This window comes from Ambystoma mexicanum, chromosome 2p (assembly GCF_040938575.1).
Source record: "Ambystoma mexicanum isolate Mex_15411 chromosome 2p, UKY_AmexF1_1, whole genome shotgun sequence".
In the NCBI taxonomy this organism is placed as follows: Eukaryota; Metazoa; Chordata; class Amphibia; order Caudata; family Ambystomatidae; genus Ambystoma; species Ambystoma mexicanum.
This window is the reverse complement of record NC_090923.1, coordinates 275,475,707-275,496,639: the sequence shown is the minus strand read 5'-3', so window position 1 is coordinate 275,496,639 and position 20,933 is coordinate 275,475,707. Positions and strand designations below refer to the sequence as shown.

The window sequence follows — 20,933 nt, the reverse complement described above, 5'->3', positions numbered from 1 at the left end:
AAATTTTACTATTTCAAAGACACAAATGTGGAAAATATTGTCATCAAAAATGCATAAAAAAAGGGAAATACTACACCAAATGCCACTTTGGTTTCCCTAGACCAGTTTTAGCAACAGGTCAAGTAAACAACTTCATGCCTTCAGTCAAACATATTGTCAAAGTTACATCACCTAAGAACACATATTACATAAAAAGAACAGAAGAATCAAAATACATCAATGATTACAATGCAATCATTGCCCTCCTATGGAATGCAAACATAGATGTGCAGTACATTGCAGACAATTCCACTGCAGTTGCATGAAATGTCACAGCCTACTTAACGAAAACAGAGAAAAAAAGAGCTTCAAGACCTCTGGGATGACATATCATCTGACAAAACACTATCACAGAAATTGTACATTTTAAAAATGCTCTCTCTTAGAGAATGTGGCTGCTATGAAGCTCCAGACTATTTAACCGGTGCTACCTTGTATGGAAAATCTGACAATATAGTATGGCTAATCATGGTCATGCTAAATGTAGAAAGAGTTCTCAAATCATATGAGGACATAGAAACAATAGCCAAAAATGATCCCAACAGCCAAGACATTTTGGAAAAAAATGACTAGACACATACTACCCAAACAGGAGTACCACTTTGGAAACCATGTGTCTCTACTACGTAGCCCAAAACTTCACATTCAAAAATAATTTTAAACCAGATGAAAAGAAAGGTAGATACATAGTGGTAAATTGTGAAGGCAGCTTAGTGAAACTTACCAAACACAGCTTAATTAACCTTATCAAATTGTCATTAAAAACTCCTCAGTATCAAACAATGTTGCACAATGAACAGCAACACGAAGAAGAACTCCAGGCCCAACTACAAGTGGACACGCCCGGCAGTAGTCAACCTTCTGTAACAGGAAGCCAAGAACCACATGGACAGCCAATAATAGCAAATGAGGCAAAATTAGCCTTGATAGAAGTAGAAAACACCATGTGACAGTATGAACAAGCCACAGAAGACTTTGCTGTACTAAAATCACAACTGAACAATGAGCAGCGTAGCATTTTCCAAGAAATAACAAAACAAATTGAACATGTGTAGAACATGAAAATAAAAACTGTACCTGCCAAGACTACAAACCTAAACTGCTATACGTGAGTGGTGAAGCTGGTTCAGGCAAAACATTCTTAATCAAAATGAGCAAGTTCCTTCAACAACTGATAAACAACAAACTGTCAGCTGTTGTAACTTCCCCCACAGGGTTTAGCTGCCTACAACCTACGCGGTGTCACTTTTCACGATTACTACTCCTTCCAGTCTAACACCAAAACAAATGAGACAATTACAAACTTTCCACAGAAGCTGCAATGGAACTGCGCAGAGTTTTCAAACAAATGAAAATGCTGCTAATAGATGAGATGAGCATGGTCTCTAACCTAATGTTGGCTTTGATTCACCTCAGATTACAAGAAGTCCTCAAAACAGACTACGAACAGCTCTTTGGAGGAAAACACATTGTTTTCGGAGATCTTCTTCAGTTGACACCAGTGCAAACTGAACTATTTTTAAAACCTTAGGGCACAAACTGTGCATGTAAAACTCTTGGCAGCATAGGAAATGTCAACCTTTGGCAACATTTCCAATACAGCGAATTAACAGAAAACATGCGCCAATCTGCAGACCTCACATACGCCAACATTTTAAAAAGTATTAGAGTTGGTGTACTATCTTAAGAAGCACAAACAATATTAAAAACCAGGCACATCCATGCACTCTATGGCCATAACTCATGTGCTACTGATGTCATGGAACAATTAGCACACAAAAATGTCAATTGTATGTTCTTGATGCCAACTCTTGCAAGCTGTTCAAAATTCAATGAAACAATGTTGAACAAAGAAATGCAACCAATAATTGATATTTGCTCCACAGATCAACTGGAAGTACATGGTATGACACTAACCATGTGTCAACAAGCCACAAAAAGACTGAATACCCTAGAAAAGTCTATCTACAACACAGCTGGTTTGAGAAACTATTTAAATTATCTTTAAACTGTAGAGTAATGCTTAAACTTAACCTTGACGTGGACCAAGGCCTAGTTAATGGAGCACTTGATACAGTTGTTGGCTTTCAAACATACCCATGTGACAACAACATTCAATTTGTCAATATTCTCTTTGACAAACTATCAGAAGTTAAAAGGATAGGATGCTCAACAGACTGCTTCCTTCTTTTCAAAGACATGTAAATATGCAGAGAACAATTTTCACTAACTCTAGCTCGTAACAGTTCCCATTCACAAATCACAAGGTCTTACCCTATATAAAGCATTAATAGATATTGGTAGCACAGTATTTAAAGAAGGCATGAGGTGTGCAGCACTATCACGCTTATGTGCACTTCACGGGCTATTTCTAATCAAATTTGATGCAAGTAAAGTACATGCAGATATTCCTGCATTCTAGAATACATAGGTTGCGTTCACTCCATACCCCCATCTTAAAACCTATCATGTTCCACAAAAAGCAAAATGTTGTAAAAGAAAACTACTTCAAACTGAAATGATACAGGATATCACTACAATTCCTCCAAAGAAAAAAAAGAAACTAATACTTCATCAAGTACCAAATTCAAAGAAGAATCTAATGGTCAAGGTAACTCAACTGCTTCTTCAAAGAAGCAACACACACTCCAAACAAATAACTTCGACACAGAACTATCAGGTCCATTCAAATTTTTGATTATAACTGCTGTACATTGCTACGCAAATGTGGCAATAAATATTTTATTCCAATTGCCACTAATTATTGAACATTTACTTACACAGTACAGGCCAATTGTGTTTGCAAATGTTAGTCCTTCATAGACATGCAACCAACAATCCTGACAACACTTACAGTGTTCATGGAATAAGACAAGAATTGGACTACTGTGCTGGAATTGTCCAATTCACTGTAAACTCACAATAATTTCTAATGTAATTACGATAGGTACTGGAAAACAAAAACATATCTATAATTGAAATCTTTCAGATTTCATACATTTGGAAACATACATGCACTCTCTGCAACCATGTGGCACAGGAAGAAGTCCCTAATGAACGCTTTGTGTATGTATACATACCTAACTGCGAATCCATTCCATTTAGGCAACTTGTACAAAATGCAAACCATGGCAGATTATGTACTACCTGATTCAGATAATTGCCCCACCTTACAAATACAGACACATAGTAAATATGTAATAGTAATGATTTTATGTTACAATGTATATGGTACCAAAAACAACTGTAAGCTGACTGGATTCACACATGTTCAAGTATCACTTTGTAAGAAAACCTTCACAACAATAGGTATAATCTACCAAGCAGGAGCCACAACCAATGCAGGTCACTACACTGCATATATAAAAAAGAATTTTGGATGGTTCGAATGTAATGATAGTACCATTACTCTAAAGCAAAGATTGCCAGCAAATCTTGTAAACGCTTACTTAATATTCTTATAACCAAAATTTAATACATAATCTGTGTATGAACATAAGCAAAACTTCAAGGTCAAAACTGTGCATAGTTAGAATACGTCAACAGTTATCTAACTGCCCCACAAAATCTGCAACAAGCAAACAGATAGATCAGTAGCATAAAAGTAAAAATAAACAATTAGAATACACCAACGGGTATCTAATTGCCCCAAAAATGTGCAACAAGCCAAAGATATAAGATTAGCAAGAAACGAGAAATAAACAGTAAAACAATAAAAGACATATTTTGTACCACAACATAGAAGTTTGTTTTTTTAATCCAGCATGGATTTTTTCCCCATAGACCCAATGATTTAGAAAACAAACACAGAAACTGAGCAAAGTGCACAGTACACTGGTTTGAACTATAGTACTTGTAAAGTACTTAGGGGGTTAATTCATAGAAATTGGCGTGGCGCACACGGCTGGCGCAAAGAGTGCGCGTGCAGCAGTCTGCGCCAGCCGTGTGCACCAAAACCCATTTTCACACACAGCCGTGGTGCAGCAACCCTGCAGCAGCGCCAGTTACACACCCAACCCCGCCAAAAACCTCGAACAAATCCAGTACATGGCGCAAAGGCCAGTTTACCAGCATACAGCCCCCCAACCACAAAAACACGTGTAAAATTCCCTGTGCCCCCCTCAGAATACATGTACCACGTTCGCGCTAGTGAAATCACGTGTAATACTCCCCACGCACACCCCTCGGAATACATGTACCCCTCTTGCGCTAGCAAAAACAGGTATAAAACTCCCCACGCACCCCTCAGAATACACGTAACCCTCTTGCGCTAGCGAAATCGCGTCTAAAACGCCCCACCAAACACTTCTACTTTTTCAACCAACCCAACCGAACAAATAAGAAAAAGAGAAAAAAAACACGGACACAAAAAAGAATGACAATACAATACAACAAACATTTCACAGTTGTGGGAAAAGAAATCGGCACGGACCAAGGGTTATACCCACTGCCCTCATGCCCAAAAGGACTTTTTCATGTTTTTAATGCTAAATGCTATCAATGAAAAGTTATGATATATTTAATTGTTCAGTAAAATGCACAGCATTTTATTGCCAATGCAACCTACAATGTGTCAGTAGTTGTTGGACAAACAACCCAACAAGGTTGGGAGTAGGGGGTAATAACACAAGAGGCCCAGGGGGCCATCGCTGCTCCTCAGCTTTAGGGGTAAGCATGATGGGCGTGGGACAACATTCAATCGACTCATAAAGATGTTCATTCTAGTTCTTCAAGGATGCATACACCAGCACTGTGGTGCGCATTTCCACAATAGTCACAATGCATAAAATACCTTTCTGGTACACATGGTGTACCACACCTTCAGCGTCTCCATCCACCCTGCCTCCTTTCGAGCACACGTTCACAGCTGCCAACTGCCACTTATACTAGACCGGGGTAGGTAAGGGTAAGGCGACTGCCATAGATCAATGCATGTGTTATTGCACACCACTATGTAACAGTACGTGTATATGTTTGAACGTGTAGTGAACTTACAGAAGTGCCTCACAACTGTTTAGCTGCAACTATTTGTAATATTAGTATTTGTTTTAATCCAGTATGTTTTTACCAATGACTCAATTGCCAAATACCTCATATTACAAACACTTTATACTCACACTACATTATGAACAATTACTTTACACATATTGCTACTATGATCATTCTAGCCTTACTCCTACTACATTACCTATAATTACAATACACTTACTATTTCTGTAGTCATTGTGCCCAGTGCACATATTCTAGGGGGCCTGGTCTGTGGCTATTCCCCTCAGAATCTAGCCACTGACCACAACACAATTGCATACCAAGTACATATCATACACGATGAACTAATGACACTCACCATCATGCCCCTGCAATGGAAATGATATCCGCGAGATGTTTGTGGGCATCATAGAAAAAACATGCCTGTCTTTTTACTTTTTAAGGCCATGTCCCTTCCCATCCTCATCACCCCTCACCTCCCGAGATATTGTTTCATTAGTTTGACACATGTAATGTTGTGTTTCTTAATATGTTTGTACAGTGATGTCTCCGGATACCAGTGAATGTCCGCAAATCGAACATGGCAGGCGTCTCCAAAAATCTGACGTGCCACATGTTAATGTTAAAGGACATTTGTACCGCGCACTATCGCCCCCAGAGTGGTCTCCTGGCGCTCTGGCGGCTCCGAAAGAGGAGGGGAGGTTGAGTTAGTGGGAGTAAGCAGGAAAAGTGCAAGAGAGCAGTGATGTGCTGTTGGCGGCCTCAGCCTGGTGGGTCCGTTGGCTGGACCTGGGGTGTTTGCGGCCGGTAGTCGTCGTGTACTTTTGTGCAAGGCTATGTGTGTTTTGGTTTTGTTGTTGCGATGTAGTGAAGTTTGTGCGGTTTGTTGTGCTGTTGTGTTTGGTTTGGAGTTTGAGAGGTGTATGCAGAAAGGGAAATTGTTAGTAGGGTTGGTTAGTTTGGGTCTCTATCCTGAATTGATGCGCTCGGCTTGCGTAGTCTCCCCTGATGCTGTTCTGTCCTTATCTGGGTCCGACTGGCATACAGGTTCCTTACTCCTCTGGCCCCCATCTCTAACGTGCTCTCTCATAGTTCCCCTTATCCTCCATTCATACTCCTGTGGCCAGTGCACCTGCCAATGACATCCTCTCAGGTAGTGGGGTGATTGCCAATATCTCGATAATACCACACCACTGTGGTACCTGGCGGTAATTAAGGGGCGGGCTAAAGTGTTGGTGGGATTGTTTGGGGTAGTTGAGTCAGTCTCCGTGCGTGCCGCCTGTGTTCCTAGTCTATTCGGTGTCACCCGTCCAGGTGCCGCGGGAGTTACTCTCTCTGGTCGGGGATGCCCGTGTCTTTTCGGTTTAGTCATCATTTTTCCAGTTTTGGTTTCCAGGTTTAGTCTGTGGTGTTGTAGAGCCAGGTTTTTAGTGATTTCCTGAATTTTAGGTGATCTTCAGTGTTTCTTATTTCTTTTGGGATGTTTTGCGGCTAAGTGGTAGAAGGAGGTGCCTCCAAGTTTTTTCTTAAGGTATGGTTTGAGTTCCAGGTGGATTTTGTTGCTTGATCGGAGGGGTCTTGTTGTTTTGTAGACTGTGATTTTGTTTTGTAGGAATTCTGCACCTTGTCCACTGAGTGCCCTGTGCGTTATGCACATTGTTTTGAAGGTGATGCGATGTTTTACTGGGAGCCAGTGTAGTGTTTTTAAGGGCTGGAGTGATATGGTCTCTTCTGGATAGTTTGAGGAGTAGTCTTGCTGCTGCATTTTGGATCTGCTGCAGTTTCTTCAGGAGGTATTCTGGTATTCCGACGTAGAGGCTGTTTGCATAGTCGATTTTTGACATGATTAGGGCGACGATAGTGAGTGTTTTGTGCGTGAAGGAGAGGAAAGGTAGAATTCTTCTTGTTGTGTGGAGGAGGAAAAAGCATTTCTTCACTGTTGCATTTATTTGTGGTTCCAGTGTTAGGTTGTTCCCATTTCTGTGCTCTTAACCATCCACACCTCGGCCAATCGGGCGTCCGTCTGCGGACCGAAGCGGGAAGTCAAATAACACAATTTTTTTCCCGAAGCGGGAACCCAAATAACACAATTTTTTTTTTTTGCATACTTTTTGCTCGTTTTTAAAAGAAAATACTATATGGATTTACACCAAATTGACAAAAGCACACTTTCTGGACCAAGCTGGCATTCCTACTGCAAATTTTATGAAAATCCGTCTAGTGGTTTGGGCTCTAGACGTGAGCACATTTGTTTTTCCATTGCATCTATGGCAAAAACCACACTTTTTGGGAACCCCTTTAACCCCTCCTCCCTGATGAAACCTCACCAGACCTCGCAGTTTCAATCTGACAGGAACATATATATTTTCTGCAGAGTTTCATGAGGATTTGTTCAGATGGGGCCAAGTTATAATCCGCCCAAAAAGTGCACTTCCTATGGGTTGAGCAACTTAACCATAACTTCCGGGCCCCTAAAGCAGTCCCTGTAATATAACATGTATATTTATTCATTTATTTTGTATAGTTTGATAAGCCACCACTGCAGAAGGAGTGCACAGTACCAACTCGCATCTTTATCCAGGAATGCAAAACAAAACGTCTATCAGTTTTGAGAAAGGGGTCAAGGTGACCGAGCATCTAGATGAAAAGCACCAGTTTTCCTACCAAAATTAATGGATGGACTGTGAGGAGATACACCTCTGACACTTTGCTCAAGGCCTCATCAGCAGGAATATTTACATTGCTCAGGCACTATTACGGCACCCTTCACAAGAGCGCTAAGGCAACCTTTCAGCCAGGTTGTTGCCATGACTGGAGGTTGATGCACCAGCACCCCACGAAAGCTAGAATACATAGTATCAAGATAAAAGACTTGCACTTTAATGGATCTCTTCAGATATGGAAGATTATGGGTGTTTATCTTGCTGTTGCATATCACTCCACCTTCTCCTTTCAATCACCAGTGGTCTGAGCAGGTGATTCCCAAAAGTCTTGTTGACAAACCTTTCAGAGAAGTTGTCTGCATTTTGATACTATGACCCTATATGGGATTTGAGTAAGTGAATATGACTCATTTTCTGAGTGACGATCTACTCAGTTTCAATTCACTCCTATGTGAATGACATCCACAAAAGTAGGGTATTGGTATTTGCCGCTCCTTCATCACATGACCGATTGTCTAAATTTTCATGCTCATTTTTTGTTTCCCTTCTTAGAGCATTTAGATACATTTTGGCACATATGTGTGCACCTGAATATCTGTGTGAGCAGAGTATACTCATTATGTGTAGGCTCCTGATGGTGGCCCTATTCCCCAAATTCATGAGAAGGTGCCAAAAGAAGTCATTGCTGGAGGCATTTATGACATCTTTGGAGGTTTAGAAGAGCATATCTTGTTGTGTTTGAACTGTTCAGTGCTATTTCGAGTAAATTACAATGAGCTGTATTTGACCCACACGCCTCAAAGAATATAGTTCTGTACAATACACTCTTTAGTTCTAAGGAATATGTAAAAAATACATCTTAAATTACAAATGTTCGGACTTTTAACTGCCTCAGCTATAATTAGTCAAGTGTCTCCTGCTGTCTTGCAAACATGTAACAGTGTCCGATCAATATTGTTTACATCATTTTGTTTTTCATTTAGAATGGAGAAGGCATAAACATCTATAGCCTCAAGATTGATTCTCTGATCACTTCAAGGTTCGCCTACACTGTTATCACCAGCCGGGCTGTCAACAGTGCCGTCATCTCCAAGGAGGTGGAGTTTGATGTGGACCTTCCTAAGACAGCATTCATTACCAGCTTCAGCATGTGTGTAAAGTGTTCTATGATCAGCCCTATAAAGCACATTGCAACCTTTCTACAGTTTTGTTTCCTATTAAATTATTTTAACTTTTACACCTCCTCCTTCAATAGGGCACCAGATTGTGAATGGTCACTCATATGGCGGTGCTTCGATTTATGCTGCCTTGACAGAATATCATTTTTGTACCCATGCTCTTGAAATGTGGCCAGATGTATGCTTGTAGGCTCTTAATATGACACTGTGGTGCTTCTTTCCTTGTTGCACTATAGGAACCCACCTAGTATTATCTCATCATCGAACAGGCTTGGTCGCATGATGGAAATTCTCCATCATTGGTAATCTAGTGTGCATGGCACTTCATGACCGAAAACGGTCTCCTAGTCCAATGTGAGAGCCCCAAGTTACATTACCATCCATTTGGGTCCCCCTCACAGTGGCCATTTAGGGTATTACCACGCAGAAACATGCCCAGGATGATAAATGTGTTAATTGGTGCAAATGGTTCCCTTTCATGTTAGTTGCTGTGGCAACCATGGAACCGTAAATTAGACACTTGTCAGCTGGCCCCTTTGCACATTACAGAGAAGGTTGAATGGAAAACGAGGAGGGATCCTTGAAAAACATGGGGTGGATAGCCTGGGTGCCCTAAGAGGCGTGTGGGATGGGTGGAGACAGAGGCGGCTGTCCACGAGACTTGCCACAAGGACGAGGTGCCGCTAGGAGGAATACATGTTGGGAGCGGAGGGAATGAGCAAGGGAGTAGAATGAGAAGAGATATAGGGTGTAGAATGAGAAGAGATATAGGGAGGGGAGAGATTGTAAAGAGATTTGAATAATACAAGGCAGAGAAAATGGAATTTAAGACAAGAATGAAAAGACAACCAGTGAATAGTAGAGAGACCAGGGGTGAATGGCTCACGAGTAGAAAGAAGAAAAGGAGATGGATTGTGGAGTTATAGATGGATTTAAGATGAGGAAGATGGGAACGATGAAGGCCAAAGAGAAGACGAGGATGGAACCTGACATCATTTGCCATGTTCCATCCTGATCTTCTTTTCAACCTTCTCTGGAAAGCAAAAAGGGGCCCACTCACAAAGGCCTAATTTACGCTTTCATGGTTGCCACTTTCTTTTATGTGCAGTGCCATGTACCTGAAAGTATCAAAAAATAAGCGCCAGTCCAGCTATAAGTTAGCACACAGCACTGAGTGCGGGATATTGGCCTTCGGGTCCCGATTTGCTCATACAATGGAGAGTGGTATAATTGTGGTGTTGTATGCTTCTAGATGCATCTGCTGCATTCAACCTAGTGGATCGCACTATTCAGGTCGAGAGACATGTACAATCTGCACAGTTTCCTTCTTCAGCAGCTAATTGGGTGAACGTTTACCCTAGCCAATCGGTCAGCTAGAGTTTATAGGAGTGGAGCCTCTGCTGATGCAATCAATGTCCCTTTTGGTGTGTTTCACAGGTCATGCCTGCCCCCCTCGTTTTATAATATCTTCACCAAACCATTATTCTGTCTACTGGATACAAGAGGGATAACATACATGAACTATGCAGATGATACACAATGTTTAATCCCCCTGACAGGTGATTATAGTAAAGATACAGAAGATATTATAAAGTGTACTACGTAATCCAGCATTGGAGGGTGGATCATGGCATTGCTCTGAACACCAACACTGAGTTAATGATCACAGACATGTGCAGAATATAAGAGCTTTGTAAAAGCAGGTTGCACAATTGCTACATTACCAAAAGTGAAAATGCTTGGAGTCTACTTCATCCAAGACATGAGCTTGAAGGCACATGTAAACAAGCTGGTGTCTGTCTGCCTATTATATTAAAATTCTCAGTCAACTGCGCCCCTTTCTAACAAAGGAGAGTTGTGCCACCATTGCTAGAGCTATCATCGGGTCCAAATTGGACTATAGTGACAGTCTACTTCAGGGAATAGGCAAAGGGAAATGGCCAAGCTACAAGTTATTCAAAACAGTGCAGTGTGTGCGGTCCAAGGACTAGGGAGAAGTGAGCATATAACACAAGGCAGAAGAGCCCTTCTCTGGCTGCGGGTGGATGCAAGAGTGACCTTTTGTCTTCTCACTGTGGCACATAAGTCTTTGTGGGACTAGCCCACATTATCTCTCAGAAAAGTTCTCTTGGCTCCCCTCTCGTAGGTCCTTGAGATCTAATCATTCTAACTTGTTGTTTGTTCCAAGGACAAAATTGACCTCTGTCGGCCAGGGCGTATTTCATACGATAGTTTCTCAAACTCTGGAATGCCCTACCCCCAGAGCTCAGGGGTTGTAAGTCATTGACTTTTTTAAAATGGGTATTGAAAAAACTAATCTATTTGCTTGAGTTGTTCTCTAGTCTTGTTGATATAACCTGCTCTATATATCTAAGGGTTTCCTCTCCTGAGAATTGTTTGTTTTTGTGTTTTTTGTGTTATTGTCCTTGTCGGCTCATTTGATGCCCCCAGGCTTGTCTTTGTTTGGCACTATAGAAGTATTAAATAAATTAATATGTAAGAGTAGAGCAGTAGAAATAACGTGAAAAAATAAGAGGAGAAAAGTGGGGAAACGTGGAAAGAAATGAAAGGTGTAGACTAAACAATATTAAACAAATAAGCATGGCAAGAGCGTGGAAGAGAGGAAATATGGTGAGCAAAGGAAAGGGAGGAGTTGAGGTAAGCTCCCAAGTTCTGAGCTGTAGATGAAATGTGTAATGGGGATTAGATAGGGAGAGAAAAAGGGAGAGGGATAGAGGAGGCCAGAAAGAAGAGAACCTCAGTATGAGAGGAGTTGAGAACAGGATAGTGATCAGCCATCCAGGAGTGGATGGCCACAAGGCAAGAGGGTAAGGAAGCATGGATCGCAGAGGAAAAAGAAGAGAAAGATAGAAAAGCTGTGTGTCATCAGCATAAAGATGGTGAGACACCCCGAAAGAGGAGATGATAGAACCAATAAGAGAGGTGTAGAGAGAGAACAGGAGTGTACCGGATCTTGTGGAACTCTGTGATGTAGTGGGAAGGGGAGAGGGGTGGTACCTGCCCAGGAGATGGAATAGGTATTCCCACATAGGCAAGATGTAAACCAGCTGAGCACAGAGACAGAGGAACCAAAAGAGGAAAGAGACATAAGTAAGAGAGAGTGATCTACAGTGTCAAAGGCCGACAACAAATCAAGGAGGATTAGAAGAGCAGAGTGCTGGTGTGTTGTGCTGTGAGGAAAGTAAGGCAGTCTCAGTGGAATGGTGAGGACAAAAACCAGATTGAAAACGATTGAATATTGAATAAGAAGTGATGAAGGAAAAAAATGTGAATAGGCTACACGTTCCAGAAGCTTAGCGAGGTAGGGAAGAAGAGGTATAGGATAGGTGGTTTTGTCATAACCTTCCAAAAATATTGTCATTAGCCCTTTGTGGTACACAATTATTGGACTTTCGGATGCCACTGATTAGAATTAAAGGGGAAGGGAAACATTGACATTGGGAATACCTTGGAATACTCCTACACATACAATTAGATAAGAGCTTGCTGAGTTTCCAGTCAATCATATTTAGGATGGCTTGCCTGTTAAATTACATTTTTTTACAAGAAGGCTTGCTGACAGTAGCAGTGCATGCATTTCTGGAAGTGGTGGGTACCCGGGAATCGCTTCGGAAGGGAGCTCTTTCCGTTCTTGCAGGAATTCATACTGTTCATTCGACTTCACTAACAAAACAGTAATACCCGTGAACCGAATGGTGGTACAGTATCCAAGTTGCAGTCTTTTCACTAAAATTAAGGTCAACTCGTAATGAGTCACATTGTCATCTTTTGATGAACTCATAAAACACTTATGCTGCTACTGTACGTAAAGGGTGGTGAGCTAAGTGCATATCTGTCCCCAGATCAGAATTGATGAATATAATCTTATGTCATGATGGTACTTTGCATTTTACCGACTATTACCTTTCTTGTAGTGTTGTATTTACTGACTGGCAAATACTTGTGTAGTATTGTGTAATTCCTTTGTAGTGTTATGTAATTCCTTGAATTTAAGGTTTTACTGATGGTGACAATAGGAGTATCCGTTTGACAATATTTAATGTTGCACAAATACACATATATCGTAGTATTAGGGTCTACATGGTAAATGAGATGGCCAAAGATAGTCTATGGCTTGTGGTTGATGAGGTGAAACAGATTGTTTGTAAGTTGCATGGGCTTTCAGGCTATGGGAATTGCGACTCTTATAAAGAATCTCAGTAATCCATAAATAGGTGGTACAAGCTGGACCACGACTCCACAAAAGGGTATTTGACATCAATGGAGATTGTAAAAAGCAAGAAGAGGTTGTGGTCTGAAAGTTGGGAGTGGGGCGTGGAGGAGCATCAGGCCACTGAGTAGGAGCAGTCTGGAAAGCATCAGGAAAACAATGTGAGAGAAAGTCTTTCAGGCTTAATAAAGGTTGGCAAATAGTATGGGTCGACTTGGGTGTCCATTGATAAAGTCTGCTGAAATGTAATCATTCCACAATGTGTTATTTTCCTACTATTATAGGACAATCGATGGAAAGGTCTACATCGGAACTGTGAAGGAAAAGGAAGTTGCACAAAAAGTATACCACGAAGCGGTCTCACGAGGACAAACTGCTGGTATTGTCAGGTAAGGGCATTTCAATTACAGCACAGAGCTAACACATCACTCTGGTGTCTAAGTTAATATGCCGTTGCTTAATTATGCAGTGTAGATAGGTTGAACTGTTAGGGATCAATGTCAGTAAATGTGAGTGTTGGCAACTGCTTGCTTCAAAAGACCATGCAATAGAAATGTGTTCTTACATTGTGTTTTATTTTGAGACGCATAGACATATAGGCTTAACTTACATGGCTTTCAAGGACTTCTATACAAAAACATGACTTCATTTTAATGCAGGATCGTAATTCACTTGCACTGACAGGGTCTATGGTCTTGCCTCCTCTAGCAACTTTGATCTAAAAATCCACCTGCATCACATTTTCATGGAAGCAGAGATGCATGAATGATTAAAGGTTTATTTTAGGTCAAGATATGATGGCTGCAATTTTGCATGCAACCTCTTTACTGAAACTGCCAGCAGTAAACCATGAAAGAATCAACTTGCATAAAGCAGACAAAATAACATCATTAATGTGGTCAATGTACAGAATACAGTTGTCTACCCGCAAAGGTTTTGTTCGCGGGTGGACTGCTCGTAGTGAAACTGCTTGGGCACCAGTTTTGACTGTTCATTTAAAACGGGGGCCCAAGCAATTTTTGTTCCACACCGCCAATGGTATGGATGCGGGGGACACCCCCGGGCTCCCCAAATACCAAACTTGGGGAGCGAGGGATACCCTCGCAACCACATTCCCTCATGTTCGGTATTTTTGTAATGGACTAAAACGGCACCTCCCAATTAGATCAAAACGGCCATAAGGTCATTTTTTTAAGTTTAATTGGGTGTTACCCAAAGTGCATATCTACAGGCTAGAGTTAAGTGCCTCACTTTTTGGTTTGTCTTTTATGGGCATTACACACAGTGCCGGTTCTTGTGAATGAATTGTGTCTGTGAATATTCTTTATTATGCAGCTCTGCGCTTGGGTCTTCTCTACTCATTGCACGTTGCATGCTGATTCACTTCTGCATACTGTGGGGGTCAGCATGTCTCTTTAGGTCTTTGGTTTGCCTTTTCACCCGTCTCTCCGGTGGTGGCAGCATTGCTGTGCAGAGTCCTTTTTATTTCCTCCATTTGATCACTATGGGGAGCCATTGTCACTGAGACAATATACTAAAAATAGAAATGTTTGAATGCATTCTTTTACAGTCAGCGGCTATTATTATGAGTACCCTCTTTTTGTGATGAGACAAAAATACTAGTTGTGAAGAAGTATTACAATTCTGTTGAAGCCCTTTATTACATTCAATAGTTGTCCAAGTTATGTCAACCTTTTCTGATGGATGAGAGACAATACTATTTGTAAAAATTTGGCAGTAGTCAAGATTAGTTGTGAAGAAAATGTCCTAGAATTATTTGGAGGAGACAATTCCCTATTGGCTGGGTGTGCCAATGTTTTATAATGGACAAGAGAAAATACCTGTGAAGATTTATGACAAGACAAAACGCTAATTACAATGAACAACTAATAGAATTGTTTGTAGGTGGGAGATTACGTTCAGTGACTGTTACTACCATCTTTTTCGGACAAAACAGAATACCTAGATACCATGAAAACATCTTAGAATTTTTGGGAGGCAGGATATTACATTTTGTGACTTCTAGTCGCCGTTGTAGACTTTTGTGGTGAACTAGACAAAACAGTAGCAAAGAAGATATTTTAGTATTGTTAGCAGGCATAAGATTACATGCAATGGCAATAACTGAGCGTGGCATCTTTTTGTGATAGGAGATAACTCTAGTTGTGTAAAGGTATCTTACAATTGTTTGAGGCAGGGGATTGCTTTCAGAGATTGTAATGCGTTTGCCAACATTTACAGGCATACAAGAGAATATTTTACTTGGAAGGTTTTTAACAAGATAAATACTGGTTGATGGGAAATACGTATAGAATTGCTTGGGGGCACGCAGTTGTATTCAGTGGCTGCAAGTGGGTGTACCATCTTTTTAAGATAAGTCAAAATACTAATTGCACAGAAAAAAATCTTGATGCTCTTGATGTTAGAAACAAGATGTGACCATTTTGAGTGCCAACTTGTCTGAAGCACCTTGATATGCCAATGAAGGAGGCATACAGCTAGACCGTGTTTTAGATCAGCCAGAGAAGTTGCCACATCTGTGCCTGGTAAATTGAAGTAATCCATTTTACAGCCACCAGCAACTACGTAAATAACACATCATTCCAATGTTTTAGATGAAGCTGGTACTGCAGATGTTCAACCTTTTGTTTATAGGGCAAAATGGGGAGAAGAGTTTCAGATTGTATTTACTGATAATGAGTGGGGAGAAACAATATATAGTGAAGAGGAACAGGATATGGGAAGTTCCGGTCTCCATCACCACCCACATCCACAGATGTGTCCGAAAATGAAGATAATGATGACAAACAATATGACGTCTATAACTCGCCTGAGTCCAGGCCACAACACATGATTGTGGACACCAGTGATCCCAAGGAGGTGGAACATGAGGACGACCATGGCATAGCTACAGAAATAGGAGGAAAACACAAAACGGATCCTTCTACTGTACTTTTTTTTTTTTTTAAATAGCCTGGTAGATCTAAACATTTAAAGCATCTGCATGTTTCAGCAACACCACCAACTCGAATAGTACACCATTTCTGGCCAGTGTAGTAGGGCACATATTGCCCCATCAAAGAAACCCACAGTGTGAAATTGCTTCATACAGGAAAGAGAGCTACAGGATCTTACCACCTGTGCAAGAAAATTGAGTGCCTGAGAAAAGGTGTGACTACATTTCAGTTCAGGACTGGGGCAAAACGAGAAGATATAGGTTCTGTTTTCAGGAATGCCACCTTATCACCCACAAAGACAGGTGGATTGATCCTCTCCATACACCAGTGGTAAACAATTATTGAAATAATATATAATTATATTTGTGTTGGATAGTTGGCCGTTGTCGAATGATTCTGCCGTAGCCCCATGAACATGTACCTTGTGTATAGTTCCCTGGAGGTATTGTGAATTTCCTATCGGTAGGATAAGCCGATGCTCCAACTCCCATGGGATAATCTGGTAAATACCCTGTCCATCATGTTGGAATCAAGTGTGTGAAAACATGTTAGCCTGCAGTCAACTTCTTCTTGTCTCTGTGAGTCTATTTCCTTTTTATCCATATTGCTGCTTACATCATTAGTGTTTGCTCCCGGCAAAGTCATTTGGCCTCCATACGGTCTCCAATACTGGGTTCTGTGAATAAGGAATTACCGGGTCATTCCGACCTTGGCGGACCCGGTCATTCCTCATGCACAAAACCATTCCCATTTGAGCCCCCATAGGACTCAATGTGCCTCATTACAAGCTGGGCGCAAAGGGATACCGGGCACCGGTAATGACACTGGTGCCGGTAATCCCTTTGCGCCCTATTCCGAGGTCCCTTTGCGGATCCCAACCTTCCTGCCTGGTTTTACCAGGCGGTATGGACGGGACCCGCAAAGGGATACCGGGGTGAATAACGGTACCGCAATTAGCGGTACCGTTATTTACACCTTCCGCCTTCCCTCTTCCCATTGAGCCCTATGGGGGCTCAAATGGGAATGGGGAATGGCATTTAAAATGGGAATTTACCGGTCCCGCAAAGGGCGGAATGGACCGGTAAGTCCCCATACCTCCACGTCGGTGGCGGTACCGGTATTGGTGCTAGTCATGGCGCTAATAGTGCCATGACTAGCACCAACCTCGGAATGAGGCCCAATGGGAATGGGGATGGATCTAATGATGGGCCCGTTAATAACGGGCCCATTATTAGCTCTTTGGTCCCCTCGCGGGACCCGGAAAGGGCGTCTGGTTTTACCAGATGTCTCTTTCGGGTCCTGCAAGGGAACCTCGTAATTGCGCATCCCATAATGAAAGGTGCCGGTCCCGTACCGGCACCCTTCATTACGGGAGCGCGAGCCTCGTAATGAGGCCCATTATTATAATTCCTGTTTGGCTTTGAGTCAGGTTCCAGCATGGTGTTTGCACACACATCAGATTCTGATCTTCTGCTTCTTCTCTGCAGCTTGGCCGGTGCTTGAAGACTTCACAGTGTGAACAATCACTCTCTAGTTTAAGATATGTAAGTAAAAAAAAAAAACGGTGTCATGAGGACTGTGTTGACGGAGTGCAGCCCTGGCCTCCCCAACCATGATGCACATTTCCTCCTGGAAAATCTGATGCCTGTGGGCCCCTATAGGCAACCTCTGTGCCCCTGATATACTTTAGAATATGCTGGAGATTTCTGGAGGACCCTCATCATAACACCACTAGTGGTTTCATCCAGGTACAGGTATCATCAGAGGGCACCAGGGCTCCTGTACGTGTGTTAACGAGAAACAAATAGATGACCATGTCACAAGTAGAGGTCTCCACCTATCACTGTTGTGAAGTTATGGCCAGAAACATCTAGTTCCTCTCCAGCTTTTATTGCATATTTAGGGTCGGTCATATCTCAAGATTGTTTATCGGTGTAAATATGTTTTCATGTGCCTTATTTGTAATCTTTTCTACATGTTTTGTGCATTCAGAAGTACTTTGTAAAGTAAGTATTGCAAAGAAAGCCTGATGCCAGGTCACTGAAGCGTTACACTGCAATCTGCATTGATTACATCTTGTATATCACATGCAATAACACCAGCATAGCCACAAAGTTAGTCAACGTGTGTATGCAGAGGTGGTTCAGTGGCACAATGGTGCAAACTCGCATAGTGAATGTGCTTCCTTTTGCACATAGGGCACGCATGATAACTGTTTTTTTTTAACCTGGTCTGATATCTCTGCAATCTTTCATTGTTAAAGTATTCCAGATTGGTCGTGCTAAAGTCCTGCCAAGAGTTTACCTCAAATTCTGCAAAAGAAACTATCAGTTTCAAGGCTAACTGCAATCGGTTGTTCTGTTTGTTAGTAACTCTTCATGACAGTTTTGGAAAGCCAGCTACAAATTAAATATAGTATGTGTGCTTATTGTATTTAGTCTGCAGAAAGCTATGAAAAAAAGGTCATTTTTATATTTTTTGATTGACATTACTGTAAACTAGATAGACAATTATAAAACTGTGAGTAAATAACTCTCTGTGAATGGCTAACACATTAAAGGCTGTAATGTTGTATATTTCTAGGGCATCTGGCCGTAAAATGGAGAAGTTTAAAGTTTCAGTGAGCATTGCTCCAGCAAGCAAAGTTACATTCGAGCTAACATATGAGGAGCTGTTAAAGCGAAAGTTTGGAAAATATGAAATGCTGATCAGAGTAAAACCAAACCAGCTCGTTGACCTCTTCCAGGTACCTGCTGCTTTCTCGCTTTCATTTTTTCTATCTGGTGTCTGATATTACTGTTTACTGCAAGAACCCTACATTGATGAGAATCTCATGCACACATTTGGGGGGCTAAGCAGGGCATGATGTATGACTATCTTTTCATGCAAAGAAGCTGATTTTCTTGTTTTTAAAAGAAGTATACTTATCAGAAAATGCAACTTGAGCGAGAACGGGAGTGATTAAACTCTTGATACATGTTTGCATTTTAGAGCAACAACATTGCTGGCTCTCTGATTGTTGTTTACTACTAAGTACCATCCAAATAGGTCATTTTGAGTGGTCTATAATACTGTCCTCCTCTGCACCATCTATAAAAACTTCAAAAGATCAACAAATGGACTAGCATGTTCGAGTAGCAATTTTAAAACTGATTTGCCATGAAAAGATCCATAGGTACTATATTAATGGTCATAAATTTGAAATACAGATTGTCGATGAAGTCCTGTTATGCAATCTGCGGGGCGTGTTTGTACCATGCACCTGCACAAGGACTGCAAATTGGTTGGAACTGAAAGCTGTGAGTTACTTGTATTGGTACTCACACATGAACAAAACAGTGTATGAAGCAGATGTCTTTCACTTTTGTTTGGTGTATGATCTGTAGCCAAAAACTGTGTATTGTGTACCCAAGCCGTGCACAACGCATGGGTAGAGCCTCTAATTGCAGGCTGTGTCTAAAGTATGTGAGTGATATTAGGCGGTTTACTGTGTGTCTCACTCATGCACCAAAATTAATCTTCAGTTGAAGGCTGCGTTCCATGTTTACTGAATGTCATTAAGATTTGTCATGGCATTTCAATACAAAATCCCATAAATGTCTGTGAAATTATTCAGTTCAAGTAAAGTTACTGTTTAATAACTAATTTATTGGCACTATGAGAAAAGTCAAGGGTACTATAAGCAACACGTATCAGTTAAGTTACCTATTGATATTTGATATTTCAAATGGCATAATTGATGAAATCACTGATAACTGAGCAAACAACATCACCTCTTACTAAAGCAACCTTAATATCGCTAATCCAGAAGCACACAGCACTGTTTAAGAGGAAGCTCTATGCAGTTTTTCTGAATTCCATTTACACTCCATATGAGAGATCTCTGTACATTAGATTTAGTCTGGTAATACTCAAACTTGCATCTTTTTAGCAAGTCTTGGAACCAAGGAAGTATGGGGACTTGCCCTCTCTGTGGAATGGGGATTGAAAGAATCATCAGTTTTCTGCCTATTTACACAGAATTAGGGGTCTCTTGGCATCGCTATTTAAGACCTCTTTTCAGAGTTGCTAGTATACGGCTGACATCTGAAGCATTAAAACACAGCAGAAACTCCTCTGAGCAATACGTTGTGTGCACTGTGGCCCATTATATTAATAGGTCCTGTCTGCTAAAAACCCAACTACTGGAGAGAACTGAGAGAAATGTTGCCACAAAAGCCATCTCGGAGGAAGGTTTTTTTTGTTAATGTAAGGATTCTGAACAAGCATACATTTTAACTGAGGCTGCGAGCTTCCTCTACTCTTAGTTTCGATGATCAGCTTGTTATTCATATGGTTTTTATTCTGTGGTATGGTACTTTATATCCTGTGCCAATATTTTATGAAAGTCTATGGGCCTCATTACACGGTAGGCGGTAACCATGGCACCATTAGCACCATGGCCACCCCCTTAACGCATTCCGGGTCCGTGTTCCCGGAATAGGGACTTACCGGGCCATCCCAACCCTGGAGGACCCGGTAAGCCCCCATTCCGGGAACCATTCCCCATTCCCATTTGAGTCCCCATAGGGCTCAATGGGAATGGAGAAGGAGCTAATAACGGTACCACAATTTGCGGTACCGTTTTTAGCTCTGAAGTCCCTTAACGGGTCCCGTCCTTAACACCTGGTCAAACCCGGCGTTAAGGAAGGGACCCGCTAAGGAACCTCGTAGTAGGTGCCCTTACCGGTGCCGGTAATCCCTTACTGCCTACCTTGTAATGTGGCCCTTTATCATGTTTTGATCATGTACCTGATGTTTATTGTATCTTAAAATAATTTTTATCGCATTGTTTTCTATATTGCTTTTATGTCTTTGAGTCAAAATAAAGATGAAT

General features: G+C 41.4%; 1 protein-coding gene across 1 annotated transcript in view; it reads left to right on the top strand.

Annotated features, from left to right (window-relative positions):
• The window catches only part of LOC138566371 (inter-alpha-trypsin inhibitor heavy chain H3-like), a 669,737-nt gene that overhangs the window by 172,117 nt on the left and 476,687 nt on the right, over positions 1–20,933 (top strand). Inside the window, exons 4-6 of the mRNA XM_069643540.1 lie at positions 8,675–8,841; positions 13,385–13,489; positions 18,641–18,803. Of these exons, the coding sequence (XP_069499641.1) occupies positions 8,675–8,841; positions 13,385–13,489; positions 18,641–18,803 (435 nt within the window). The remainder of the gene's footprint in view (positions 1–8,674; positions 8,842–13,384; positions 13,490–18,640; positions 18,804–20,933) is intronic.